Below are 13456 nucleotides of genomic sequence, written 5' to 3' on the forward strand. Positions count from 1 at the left end.
TCTGAGATCAACAGAAATATATTTTTAAAAATAAAAATAAATACATAATCCCTCTTGACCAGCTCACTTGGCTCCTGGGAGAACAATACAGCTCAGCTTCTCCACACACACAGAAGGGTCCCAGTGCAGACCAGGGAGCAGAGGGAGAGACAGGGCATCGTTAGGCCATTCTGATTCCACCGAATTCTCTCAGACCCGGCCTCCGTCGGTGTGAACGGATCCTTGCCCTCGGGGTTATCCTCCGGTTGAGTATCTTCTAGGTTGATGATGTGGTGTTTGCTGAGGGACCCGATTCCCAGGCGTTGCTGAAGCAAAGGTCGCACAGGAAATCATGCATCTGGATCAAAACCAACCTCCCAGAGTCCCCAGGCGACGAGTTAAGAACGGACACACACACCTCAGACCACGGGATAGAGAATGACGATCTAAGTGCTTATTCGTGACAACAGAAGGCAAGATCACAGTTCGCTATTTTTAAACAAATGCCTCCATTGGAAAAAAGAAAAAAGAAAAAAAAACTTGAAACACAAAAACGGGATCTTTAGAAATCCGCAGGAAGAAATCTGGTACAAGCGACGCTGACATTTTGAAGTACCATCAGTGAGTTTTCACACAGACTTCCCGTCACAATAACATTCATTTATGTCTTCCGTCTCACACAGCGACCAAGTCACAGGGAGAGCCGGCGGGATTGCTCCTGAGAGGAAACCAGAGGGGCCCGGAGCGGTCATCCTTCCAAAGGGAGGAGCGGGCTCCTCCGAGGCTGACGGCGGTCAGCGGTGACGGGAGCAGCAGCATCCGTTCCTCTGACTCCGCTTTTGAACCGCATGAAAGGAGCTCGGCTTAACGGTCCCTCTCACACACAGACCGGAGCTCAGGCCTAACCCTCCAGAAACGCTGTAATAAAAAGAAGCACCAGCCCTGCTTCCCGCCAAGGCTGCAAAAGCAGGTCACAGCGCTCGATGCAATGTCTTCCTCCTGCTAAGCCTTCCTCCGAATGACTGACACCGTCTTCCTGGCTGGCCGGGACAATTTCAATAGGTGGGGAGGGACAAAAAGGCTGACATGCGTGGCTATGTCCCACTGGGAGAGACTCAGGGCCTCAGTAATGCGATCACAGTCCAGAGCGCACAAAGCCACGTTGCTCCAGGCACGGTTTGGTGGAAGAAGGCACAGGTTATCGTCATGTGCAAAGGTGCAGGCTAGCCGGGGGGTATAACGCTACTCCTCTGACAAAGTGTCCCCAATGGACACAAACATCTACCCATCATGTCAACCTTCTGTGGAAGAGTTTTGCAGATTGCGCTGTTCTGAGACATCTGAAAATGTATTACCAGCTTTAACAAGTTAGTCTCGTGAAATTGCGAAACTGAGAAAACAATGTAGATTTCATGAAGTCAGTGGAAGATACGTTAGAAAGATGTGTAAGTCACAGCAAAGCCAATGGTAGGTAGATAGCTGACTTTGCAAGACCAGAAAACTACTAAAAAGGGAGAGAGAGAGAGAAAGAAAATGTACAAGGTACTTGTAAAAAGAAAGTTCTGGATGTCAAAATACCAAGAGAATAATTGATGAAGCACTAAAATTTTTCCCCCAAAATGACCATATTTATAATATTATTTCAAAAATGACATGTGAAATCAAATATAACAAATACTATCAAATAATTTTCCTGAAAAATTATATCCTGCAAAGCCACGTGATTCATTTTTCATTAAGTCCTAGGATATATTTGCCTTCACAATATGAAGACTTATCTTTCCAGATAAAGTCTTAGAATCATAATAAATTTCGACCATGAACTTGTCCTCCCTGTCTGAAGTGGTGCCAACATTCCTCAATGACAGGTCTATTGTGTCACGTGTTATGGTGCTTCTTGCTCACGTTTGATCCTCCATGGCTCTGGTGACGACTTCCCAAGGTCTCAGAGAATAAATCTCCAGCTGGCCCAAGGCCTCCTTCAATCCGGGGGCTTATCGCAGCATTCTGCGTCAGGAGGTCTGTTATTCTTCCCGTGGCCAAACAGTCCCTGAGCCTCATGTCCCTTTGATGCCTGTGACCTTGACCATGAACTCTTCGCATGGTTATGAAGAGAGAGATGCCAATGGCATCTGCTGTCAGGCTGGAATACTTCCGTTGGCCACCGTCCCTTCCCAGCAGCACTCAGGGAGGGGGGGGGTTGTGTCCTGGTCCCAGCAGTGGGGTCTTTTGTGTCTATTCCAGAAGGACAACGTCTCCCTGATAGGGTTCACGCTCCACGGGGGTAGGTGTGCAAGTCTGAAAAACAAAAACAAAAAAACCAACGCATTTCATTTTTCTCTTCTGACTTGTTTATTGACTTCTTTTTTAAAAAAATATATATATTTTATTAAATTTTTACAGAGAGGAAGGGAAAGGGATAGAGAGCCAGAAACATCGATGAGAGAGAAACATCGATCAGCTGCCTCCTGCACACCCCCTACTGGGGATGTGCCCGCAACCAAGGTAGATGCCCTTGACCAGAATCAAACCGGGGACCCTTCAGTCCACATGCCAATGCTCTATCCACTGAGCCAAACCGGTTTCAGCCATTATTGACTTCTTGAATTTAGAGCTAAGGGCAGCTCCCTTAATAAATTGTTAGACCAGAAAGAAATCTCATGAACTTATCATGTGTCTCCCAACCCCTGTCCTTTCACAGCTATGCCCGGCAGCCTCCTGCACCTGTGTCGCCCCCTCTTGGCCGGCGTTAATCTGTGTCAGACAAAGGCCCGGGGAACGCTCTGTAGTGATCATTCTTCCACTGCAGCTTTCCCTGGGGCTGTATCCTCTCACCCTTTTGAGTTCTAGTCCCAGCTTGTCCTTTCCGTCGTTCTTGACATCAGTATTCCTCTCCTAAGACTCTCAACATTTCGGTTCAGATTCTAGCAATTTTAACGTGTCTTTTTTTTTTTTTCTCTCTCTCCTCATTTTCCCAATCATCACTGTGTGTAACAGGCCTCCCACAGAATCTCACATCTCCAGCGACCGACTGCGCAGCAGAACCCTGGCTGGGCCAGCTAGAATTCACTCAGAGCTGAAGCCTGGGCTTCATAAGCACTGGAGCTCCTGAGCAGTGACCAAACCATACTGTTGTTAAACACGCACACAAATTCACCGACAAGTCGAAAGGAGCAAATCCCCATGATCGAGGGCGTGGGCTCGGAACCAGACCGCCTGGGCTGCGCTCCAGGGCCCTGAGTTGTAAACTGGGGGTGATGAGAGCACCCGCTCCGCAGGGTGGCTGTGAGGATTCCGCGTGGAGGGAATTAAATACAGATAGCGGTTAGAATAAGGCCTGTGATAGAATAGGCTCTTCACAACTAAACACGTGTGTTTGTACATGTAAGTCATATGGAGGTAAACCATAACAAATTCCTGTAGGTCTTACTTTGACCACTCAAACTAGTATGTTGTAGGGATCGATACTGTGAGCTTTGGATCAGGACAGACCTAAGTTTGAATTCTAGCCTTGCTATTCACTAGCTGTAGGCAACTGGCAGGCTAATAAATCCCTCCTTCCCCTCCCCTCTCCTCGTCCCCGCCCCTTCCCCAGCCTACTCACTTATCTATGAAATGGAGGAAATAAAACCCCTCTCCCAGATGCATGAGATTTCTCAGATACAAAGCACTTCCCTCACTCATCAATAGATATTCAATGCGCATACACAGCACCAGGCATGGAGGATAAAGCAAAGAAAAAGCCCGAGACCATCTCTACAGCTGTGAACCCTGACAGGTAATGTGGCACGCACTGCCACCACTCACACTCTGTGGGAGGACCCCACTCTGAGCCCCTGTCCCCTTTCTGTGCTGCTGAGACGCTGTGGGACCTCCATGTTGGCTCCCTGCTGACTCAGGGCTTCTCTTCAGCCTGGATCCTGTCATCACCTTGAGGGCACTGACAAGGGAAAGGAAGGCCAGCCTTCCGTTTCTGCTGCCCAGCGCCTGGACACTGTGGTCACTGGGAGCCCGGCCAATCCCAGAACTTGAAATGCATTGAGTGCCCCACTCTGTCCACATCCTCCCTTTCCGGGCTTTGGTATCTGGGTTTTTCTCTCCTGGTTTGTTTTTCAAGCCTGACTGCATGGACATAAAATTTTTCATCCAAACCTGCTAACAATGCGGATTAACTGTTAAGTGGTTAACAATAAGGATTAATGGTTAACCGGCTAATGATGCATATTAAGTATTAACTGGTTAATAATGTGGATTATCTTTAACCAGTTACCAATGTGGATTGAGTATTAACTGGCTAGTAGTGCAGACTGACTATTAACTGGTTAATAATGCAGATTAATTATTAACTGGTTAAAAATGCGGATTGACTATTAATCTTTAATAATACAAATTTTGTAATCCAAAGAAAACATGGTAATTTCAAGAGAAACATCAAAAGTGCTTTATTCAAAGTAATGTCCACCGCTAGCTACACATTTCCCCTTCTTTCAGGTAATTTGTGGATAGATCCCAAAAGAATTTTTCTTATTTTTAGGCAAACCATTCAAAGACCCAATTTTCCACTTCTTCGTACATTTTGCAGTGCTGCTCAGAAAGTGCGTGTGGCATCAATTGGAACAAGTGGTCATCTGAAGGAGCAAGGCCTGGTGAATACAGCGGGTGGGTTAATACTTCCCAGGCAAGATCTTTTAATGTGTCTTTAACTGGTTTTGAAGTGTGTGATGGTACGTCATCATCAAGAAAAATTACTTTTTCGTGTCTTCTGACCCATTCTGGTCGTGTTACGATCAAAGCATGGTTCAAATTGATTATTTGTCATTGGTAGTGGTCATTATTAATGCTTTCATCTGGTTTCAGAGGCTCATAATGCACCACACCTTCCTGATCCCACCAAACGCAGAGCATTGTCTTCTTTCTGAAGCGATTTGGCCATGCAGTCGATATTGATGGTTGACCTGGATCAACCCATGATTTTGTGCGTTTGGGGTCTTTATTGCCAGTCACAATTCCATGCAAAAAGGACTTTCTTTTGTGCCATTGAAGCAACATTTTACTGATGACTTTTCAGTTTTCCATTTGTCTCTCTTTCAGTTGATGTGGCACCCATTTTTCCTTCCTTTAAAATCTTTCCCATTGCCTGTAAATGATCAAAAATTGTTTGCTGAGCAATGGTTAATCTTTCTGCAGGTTGTTTTTGAGTTTGACATGTATCTTCATCCAATAATGCTTGTAATGGTTGGTCTTCAAACTTTTTCGGTTGACCTAGTCGTTCTTCATCTTTCACATCGAAATCATCACTTGTAAAGGGTTTAAACCAGCATTCACAAGTATCTTGAGATGGAGAATGTTCACTATAAGCTTCCGGAAGTATGTGATAACTTTCAGCAGCACTTTTCTTCCAAATAAATTAATGAATTAAAACTTTCCGAAAGTGATCTTTTTATTGGCACGAAGTTTGACATTTTTGAGCGTGAAAATATCTATGATGTTAACACCTCAGAACATTTGACCTATGAAGTGCTGACGCTTGTTGTCAGTACAACAAAATAGCATACATATCCAATGGCATATATATATATATATGTGTGTGTGTGTGTGTGTGTGTGTGTGTGTGTGTGTAGTGCCACCTACTGGAAAAATCGTATTATTCATCGGTCCACCTAGTATGATGCTGCCCTCAGGGAACTAACACTCTAGCCAGGAGACCAGCCAAGTTCTGGACCGGCAAACACCGGAGTCTGTGCTTGGTAGTCTGGGATGGTAAGTGATTAATATTCTTCAGAAGAAAACAGGTGAACAGGAAAAAATGTTATGAGCTGTTCTGCTTGCTTTCAAACACATGTATCTTCATTCACCAGGAAATCTGAATATTTTCCATGGGAACCAAAGCAAGAGCTCAAGTACCCTCATGTGAATTTAAAATAAAGAATTTCTAATGACCATTTTTTTCTTAATCTTAATGTGATATTTTCTTCTATCTATAAAATTATCTTTGCCTAATGAAGAGAAAAATGTCTTCAGACAATACTCAAATCTCATTTCACCCATTTTTTGATACTATTTCCACACCAACATTTTATTTTTTTAAATACATTTTATTGATTTTTTACAGAGAGGAAGAAAAAAGGATAAAGAGTAAAAAACATCGATGAGAGAGAAACATCGATCAGCTGCCTCTTGCACACCCCCCATTGGGGATGTGCCCACAACTAAGGTACATGCCCTTGACCAGAATCGAACCCGGGACCCTTCAGTCCGCAGGCCAACGCTCCATCCACTGAGCCAAACCGGTTTTGGCCACACCAACGTTTTAAAAAACAATGAATTTCCCCATGTTTTGAGTTTCACAATAATTTTCTCCTCTTGCTTCACAGAATTCTCATGATATAGTGGGAATGAAAAAGGCCCTCCCATAAATCTCATCTCATATGGTTACTTAGTGCTTAGCCCCGGGAACAATGTTTTATCTTGCTGAGACTCAGATTTCTATGTAAGATGGGGATATTAATATCTACTCACGGGTTGCTGTACAGAGTAAGTAAAATAATGAATATAAACTACCTAATACAGTGCCTGGAAGATAGCAAGTGCTCAGAGCAAGAGACGGTAATAATGATGAACTATTATTGTTATTGTAAAACCATTAATGCACTAGCATGCCTAAAAAAGTGTAGATCTACCTGACCCCAAACTCCACCATTGCTCTGGTGGTGTGGCATTCAACTCCAGGGAGCATAATTTTTCAAGGGGCTATTGCTAAACTTTAAACTCCATTCCCTTGTTTAAATGGAGGCCACGCCTCCCACAGTTTCTCCGAGCCAATGACATCATGCCATGCAGCTGATTGACAGGAGACTTGGTTCAATCGCTGCCTGAAGACCTTGCTCCGTCTGTCTCAGACTGTATGGCAGTCTAGGATGCTTGTAGCCCTTTAACTCTCCTTAGTTCTCTCACTGGATTCAAACTTGAGTTATAGTCGGAGGCTCTCCCAGACTTTCCTGGCTCCCTCCCGCATTCGCTCACAAGTGTCTTCCCTAATAAAAAAAAGTCAGACCTGCTGAAACCGGTTTGGCTCAGTGGATAGAGCATCAGCCTGCGGACTGAAAGATCCCAGGGTTGATTCCAGTGAAGGGCATGTACCTTGGTTGTGGGCACATCCCCGGTGGTGGGTGTGCAGGAGGCAGCTGATCGATGATTCTCTCTCATCGATGTTTCTAACTCTCTATCCCTCTCCCTTCCTCTCTGTAAAAAATCAATAAAATAAAATAAAAATTTTTTAAAAAGTCAGACCTTTATTCATGGGAGTCTGCTTCTCAGAATACCCTGTCTAACCCAAATGCCAAAGGCCCCCGGAGGTCCTGAACTTGCCTGGGAAACCCTGAGTAGACACCAAACCCTAAGGGAAAAGGCAACCATCCCATAATGACTCCTTCTTTGAAAATTGGTATTTGTTTGGAACCTCTCCTATCAGTCCTGATGTCCCAGGGATGTATGAAATGGAGTGTACGTGACAACACCACCACCAACACCCAGGAGCGGGTGACAGCCCAGCCCCGGGGGGTAGCAGCCACTCGGGCACACTCACCTGGTCCCGCTGCCTGACCCTTCCGTAAACATATTCAGCAAATGGCTTGCGAGGAATGTACTTCCCGTCTCCTGGTGCGACATGGAAAACTCCAGCTTCATACACCACTTTGCCCCTGGAGATGGTCACCAGGGGCACCCCGTGGCAAACCATGCCCTCGAAGATGTTGAAGTTCACAGCCTGGTGGTGAGTTTTTGCCGAGATAGTCCTGTTTGTTAAAAAAAAAAAAAAAAAAAAAAAAAAAAAAAAAAAAACATAGAAGCCCCAGCTCATCAGCAGCTCATCTGGCGAATATAAAATATTAAAAGGATGACTTACGAGAAAATTTAGCAACTCTATTAGGACATAGCTTTGTCACTGGGACAAGTGACTTCAAGAATAGAACATAGCATTAACATTTCATGGCGAAGTAATTACATTTTTCTGGTGACTGATGAGGACAGAGTGGGTGGAGGGAAGGTGCTGGCTCTCACATTTAAATTTTAAAATTAGTATTTATGTGTTTAAAGGACAAAGTGTTAATTAAGAGACATTTCCAACACTGATGAGTCTGATGCACACACTGAACCAATACCCAGACACCGGTAAGACTGTGCAGTACCTTTCCCCAAATACCATTCCTCCCCCCACTCCCCCTTCCAAAGGTACTGCTCATTGGTAGTTATCAAATGGAATTTGATACTTATCAAGGCAAAAATCATAGCTTGAATCTCTTTCCCTTGTCTGAGGCAAAACTGGAAAATGGAGGATGATAAAAATAACAAAATACGGCCTGGCCAGTGTGGCCCAGTGGTTGAGAGTTCACTTATGAACCAGGAAGTCACAGTTCAATTCCTTGGTCAGGGCACATGCCTGGGCTGTGGGCTAGATGTCTGGTAGGGGGTGTGCAGGAGGCAGCCGACCGATAGATGTTTCTCTCTCTCTCTCCCTCCTCCTTCCCCTCTCTCTAAAAATCAATAAAAACGTATTTTAAAAACACACACACAGAGCAGCTCCTGCTGTGGGCAGCCCCGGGCTATGCTGGCCTCTGGCCTGGGAGACTCCCAGGGCCTCCAGAGGGTCTGTTTCTGCCTAAGTGACAGCCAGCTGGTTACTTGTAGTCAAAGACCCTGACTGACAATGACTTTGCCCTTGGAGAGTAGTAACGCCCATGCATGTCTCTGAGGCAGAGTTCAAAAGGTCTGACTCAAAACACACACACACACACACACACACACACACACACACAGAAAATCACACACACAAAGAAAAACACACACACAACACAAAACAAACCTAATAGCTGTTTTCAACCAACTCTGTCTGCAGAACAGGTGCAAATGAGGAGGGGTGCTCTGATTTCATTGGTAAGCAAAACCCAAGAGCTGTGAGATTCCCTATCCAATAGTTTTCAAAGTTAACACTATGCAAGTCACTCCAGGAGAGTAGCATTTATATATATACACATGCATGAAATACCTTCTCTCTAATTGTCTTTTTCTAAATTTATAAATTCGGCGATTTATTTATTTTTCCCCTTTTAAATAAAACGTGTTGGGTGGCATTGGTGAATACGATCTCACAGGTTTCAGGTGTGGGTTTCCATGTTACAGGATCTGTAGATCGCACCACATGCCCACCCCTTACAGTCAAACCTTCTCCCGTCACCATATACCAGGACCTCTTTGACCTCCCACCCCCTTCCCTCCGGCGACCACCACGTTGCGTGCGGTTTGTGTTCATGAGTTTCCATTTTATGAGTGAAATCATGTGGTTCTGAGCTTTTTTTCTGACTTTTTCTCTCTTCCTCGTCTCTCCTCTCTGAAGTCAATCTCTCTCTCTCTCTCTCTGTCTTATCTCTCTACATTGTGATCGGATGGCTAGGCCTGTCCTGGTGAGACAGGAGGGAAAGGACTGATTAAAACCTTCTCCTCTGGGAGTGAGGCTGGCGTTCTGGGCCACTGGCTCTTCATGAGCACCTTCACTGGAAGGGCGTTCTCCGTGGTCCCTCTGCCCCAGGGAGACGCTGCTCTTTGGCAGGCCCTCTGTGAGCCGGTATCGAACGGCGCATCTCTCCGCAGAGGGTGTCAAGGTTGTCTCACTGAGTCCCAATTACACGCACGTCCAAGGCTCAAGCTGTCAGGGAAGCAGGAGCCCCGAAGATAACAGGAAGCTAGTTTCCAACAGAGTCCATCACTCTGATACCACTCACATCACAGCTGCAGGGAAACACATCCCGCTCCTTGGCAAATAGCTTTCTGTCCAAGAGCCGCGTGCTCTTACAGAGGAGAAGACTCGCCGAAGCGAGGCCTGCGAGAGACAGCACGGCCGCCCACGCGCACCCAGGGAGAGCACGGGGCAGGAGGAGGGTGTCTGAGAGCAGCATGGGTCTTCCCGACCCCAGGGAAATGATGTGTTTAAGGATTTTGTTATGTTTTCTCCAGCTCGGCCAATTTGTCCGTGGCACAGCTGGATTCCTTTTTATTTTATTTTTTTATTTTACTGAATTTTTTACAGAGAGGAAGGGAGAGGGATAGAGAGTTAGAAACATCAGTGAAAGAGAATCATTGATCAGCTGCCTCCTGCGCAACCCCTACTGGGGATGTGCCCGCAACCACCGTACATGCCCTTGACTGGAATCGAACCTGGGACCCTTCAGTCCTCAGGCCGACGCTCTATCCACTGAGCCAAACCAGTTTCGGCCACAGCTAGATTCTTATCAGGTTGTCATAAGAACAACAAAAATAAGTGAGAAGGATTATGTCAGGGCTGTTCGTGGCATCTTTGGAAATAGAACCCATCTCTCTGCATTGTATTATAAGACACCTTGTGTTCAACGCAAAAGAAAAATAATCATTAAGTCTTCCCAACAACCCTATGGGGTAGGACCTATTACTATTCCTGTGATATAGATGAGGATGACGAGACACCAAAACATTACTAACTCACCCCATGTTTCAGAGCTAATACATTCACGTCGCTCGGGGGTTATAGAGGTTAGGCTGTTAACCACTAGACACTATTACCGCATGAAAGCTCTGGAGGAAGCCACCAGGAAAGCATTCAATCCATGAAAACATTCTTCACCCGCCAGAAAACACACAGACGACAGCTCGTCCCCTAGTTCCTGAGGTTTCCTAGGCTGTTTTTCTGTTTAGCAGTGAGGGGTGTAGGGTTGTCATTAAAAATTCCTTAAACCAAAATTGGTCATTCTCAGCATGATCACAAGAGAAGATTTCTTTTGACGTGTGCTCCAGCTGTCTATTTCAAACCATCCCTCTTGTCATTTCTTGGACGTGACACGTTATATAAATGGGGAGCAAAGCAGCCACATCTCCGGAAATGCTAACGGGTGCTTCTTCAAGCACACCGTCATTACTAAGCAAAGATGCTCCTCACTGCACCCATCAATCTTCCGCCCTCTGTGCTGACTCCACCCCACCTCTTCCCACAGAAGAGGAAATGGGAGCGGCGTCAGCCATGTCCGTAAACCTACAGCAGACAACAATGCGGGAGCTCTACTGGTGCTCAGGGTATGACAAGACACGTAACGCAGGTTCATAAAAAGGCTGCCCAAACATTGACTTCAAGGAATTAACTAACCAGGTAACCCTGCTGTTTTGTCCTTGGAGCTGTGTCATGTAGGTCATGGGTGGTGGTGGTGCAGCTTATGGTTAGTTAACCTTGGAAGTAGGTACCACCATCTTTATATCCTGTTCCTCACGCAGCACTGAGCAAATAGAAGGCATTTTATATACACACTAGAGGCCTGATGCATGAAATTCGTGCAAGAGTAGGCCTTCCTTCTCCAAGCTGCCGGTACTGGTTTCCCTATAGCACTGGGACCCAGGCTTCCATCGCAGCCCCGGCTTCATCTGGAAGGTCATCCGGAAGGACATCCAGTCTAATTAGATATTATGCTTTTATTACTCTAGATTTTCTAAACTAGAGGCCAGGAGCATGACATTCGTGAATGGGTAGGGTCTTTAGGCCTGGCCGGAGATCATGGGTAATCAGGTTCCCCGCCTCCCCACCTCCCCCTTCCCTCGCTCCCTCAGCACCCCGCCACCACTGATTGCCCACCGTGTTCCATGCTACCCCCTCAGAGTCAGTGCACATCATAGAGAGCAATCAAACTCCCGTTCTCCCAGTAGAACTCCCGAGGGGACACTTTGCATATTGGCCTTTTATATATATAGATTTGTTTCTTCAAAACTAAGTGATGAGCAAGTTTCTGAATTCCTACTTCACATAAATATTGCATGTTCTATACACTAGTTTTCAGAAAGTGGGGAACCAAAAAAAATCATTTAGCGTCTTGCAGGAGCAAGAACTGAATATGAATCAGCAAAAGCTAGCATGACACCAGGATGTAGGTCCCTATGAATGTAAAACACGTATGTGCTTGTAGGTGAGGAAGGATTATTAACTTTCAGAAGGCGAGCTGTTAGCCGGACATACTGGTAGAATTCACTTTGTAGTGAGGATTCACTTTCTGGAGTAGAGTGTGGGCTTGGTTTTGCAATAATTATATTGTTCCCTTCCCTGGGAAGCTGCCTTGCCCGTGGCAACATGACACTGTTTGACAGACTATCTGTGGGCGCGACTTGGGCAGAAAGAGATGTCAGTTTTCTGCCCAGAAATACCGTGGGTAAGTGCCCTGAGAGTTCAGAGAGGCCAGGGACTTATTATCTTGTTCAGTTCCGATGTCATATTTTAAGAAGAGAAAGGAATGACTGAAATATGAAGGGAAGTCCAAAGGATTCTCAACTAATGGGATGGGGTGAAAAAAGGAAGTTAGATATCAGAAATATTTAGGGGACTTTTAACTTGCCTCTTTTTTTTTTTTTTTTTTAAAGAAGATGACCTATTTTTCCTCCATCCCCACTGAGGGGAAGAAAAAGAGGCGATGAGCAGAAACGCTGGCAGGTGAAATGCCGTTTGACACTGGGAAATAACTTCCTGACAAGCAGGGAGTGGGTGTGTGCGTGAAGGAGAAGCGAAGACGGTGGCCAGGGGAGAGGACCAGGCATGCAGACCGCTGCAGAACTGTGGGCCATCCAGAGATGGGCCGAAGGCACCCGTCCAAAGTCGGAACTCCCAGCTCTGGAATCCTAAGAGCAGAAGCTGGCCTCCACCCGCAGCCTCAGGGACCCTCCCTGCTCAAAGGCTGAGCGAGCTGTGGGCGTAGGGCAGCACCAAGGGCCCCAGACGTGGGATTCGAATAGCAATGATCTCCTTTCTGTCTGGGCGAGCGCTGGGGGACAGCCCATCCTCTGTGTCAGCCGCGGTGCCCTGCACGGACCCCCCTGACCTGGAGCATGTGGGAGGTGCTGTCAGAGTTAGAAGCACAGCCCCGGAGCCCCAATTAGCGATGAAGATATAGAGCCCCAACCTGACCAGCCCCAAAGGCCTCTGCTTCAGGGAAGCCCTGCTGGTCACAGAAGCCCTGGTGGTCACAGTGGCCGGGGCTAACGGAGGAGTCACCCAGGATCCAAGGCGGTGATGCTGAAAAGCTGCAGGAAACCCACTCAGCTCCCCCGCAAGCCCGCCTTGGGGCAGACTCGTCCCTGACAGAGGCAGCGAACGGGGGTGGCACCCAGAGGCGCCCGACAAGCTGACGAGGGATCCGCCACCGGAGACAGGCGGGTGGCAGAAACCTGCTGACGTGAGCAAACTGGGGTGATGCCTGCCAACAGGTGCCCCGTGCCCTGGGCGCTGTGACCCAGCGTGCACACGTCTCCACAGCCTGACCCTGACCCTGACCCTGCAGAGCAACCTTTGACCTTGGGAATTAGAATCCTGCCCGTTGACCAATGAGGAAATGGAGGCAAGCCAAGGTAAACCGCCTTGTCCCGGGTTACCTGTCGGTGAGGGGGGAGGCCGGAGCACAAAGCCAGGCGGTCTGGGTCC

The 13456-nt window shown here is 46.6% G+C and overlaps 1 protein-coding gene across 2 annotated transcripts in view; it reads right to left on the reverse strand.

Annotated features, from left to right (window-relative positions):
• Positions 1 to 13456, reverse strand: part of DPYS (dihydropyrimidinase) — a 52288-nt gene continuing 38832 nt past the window's right edge. The window contains exons 8-9 of one of the 2 annotated variants that reach the window (XM_084864574.1): positions 7565 to 7772; positions 1 to 2277 (exon numbers count right to left, since the gene is read on the reverse strand). In XM_084864574.1, the coding sequence (XP_084720700.1) occupies positions 2215 to 2277; positions 7565 to 7772 (271 nt within the window). In that variant the 3' untranslated portion in view covers positions 1 to 2214. The other variant, XM_084864575.1, reaches the window with a different exon arrangement.

Source organism: Pipistrellus hanaki, assembly GCF_964339955.1.
Source record: "Pipistrellus hanaki genome assembly, chromosome: 17".
Taxonomy (NCBI): domain Eukaryota; kingdom Metazoa; phylum Chordata; class Mammalia; order Chiroptera; family Vespertilionidae; genus Pipistrellus; species Pipistrellus hanaki.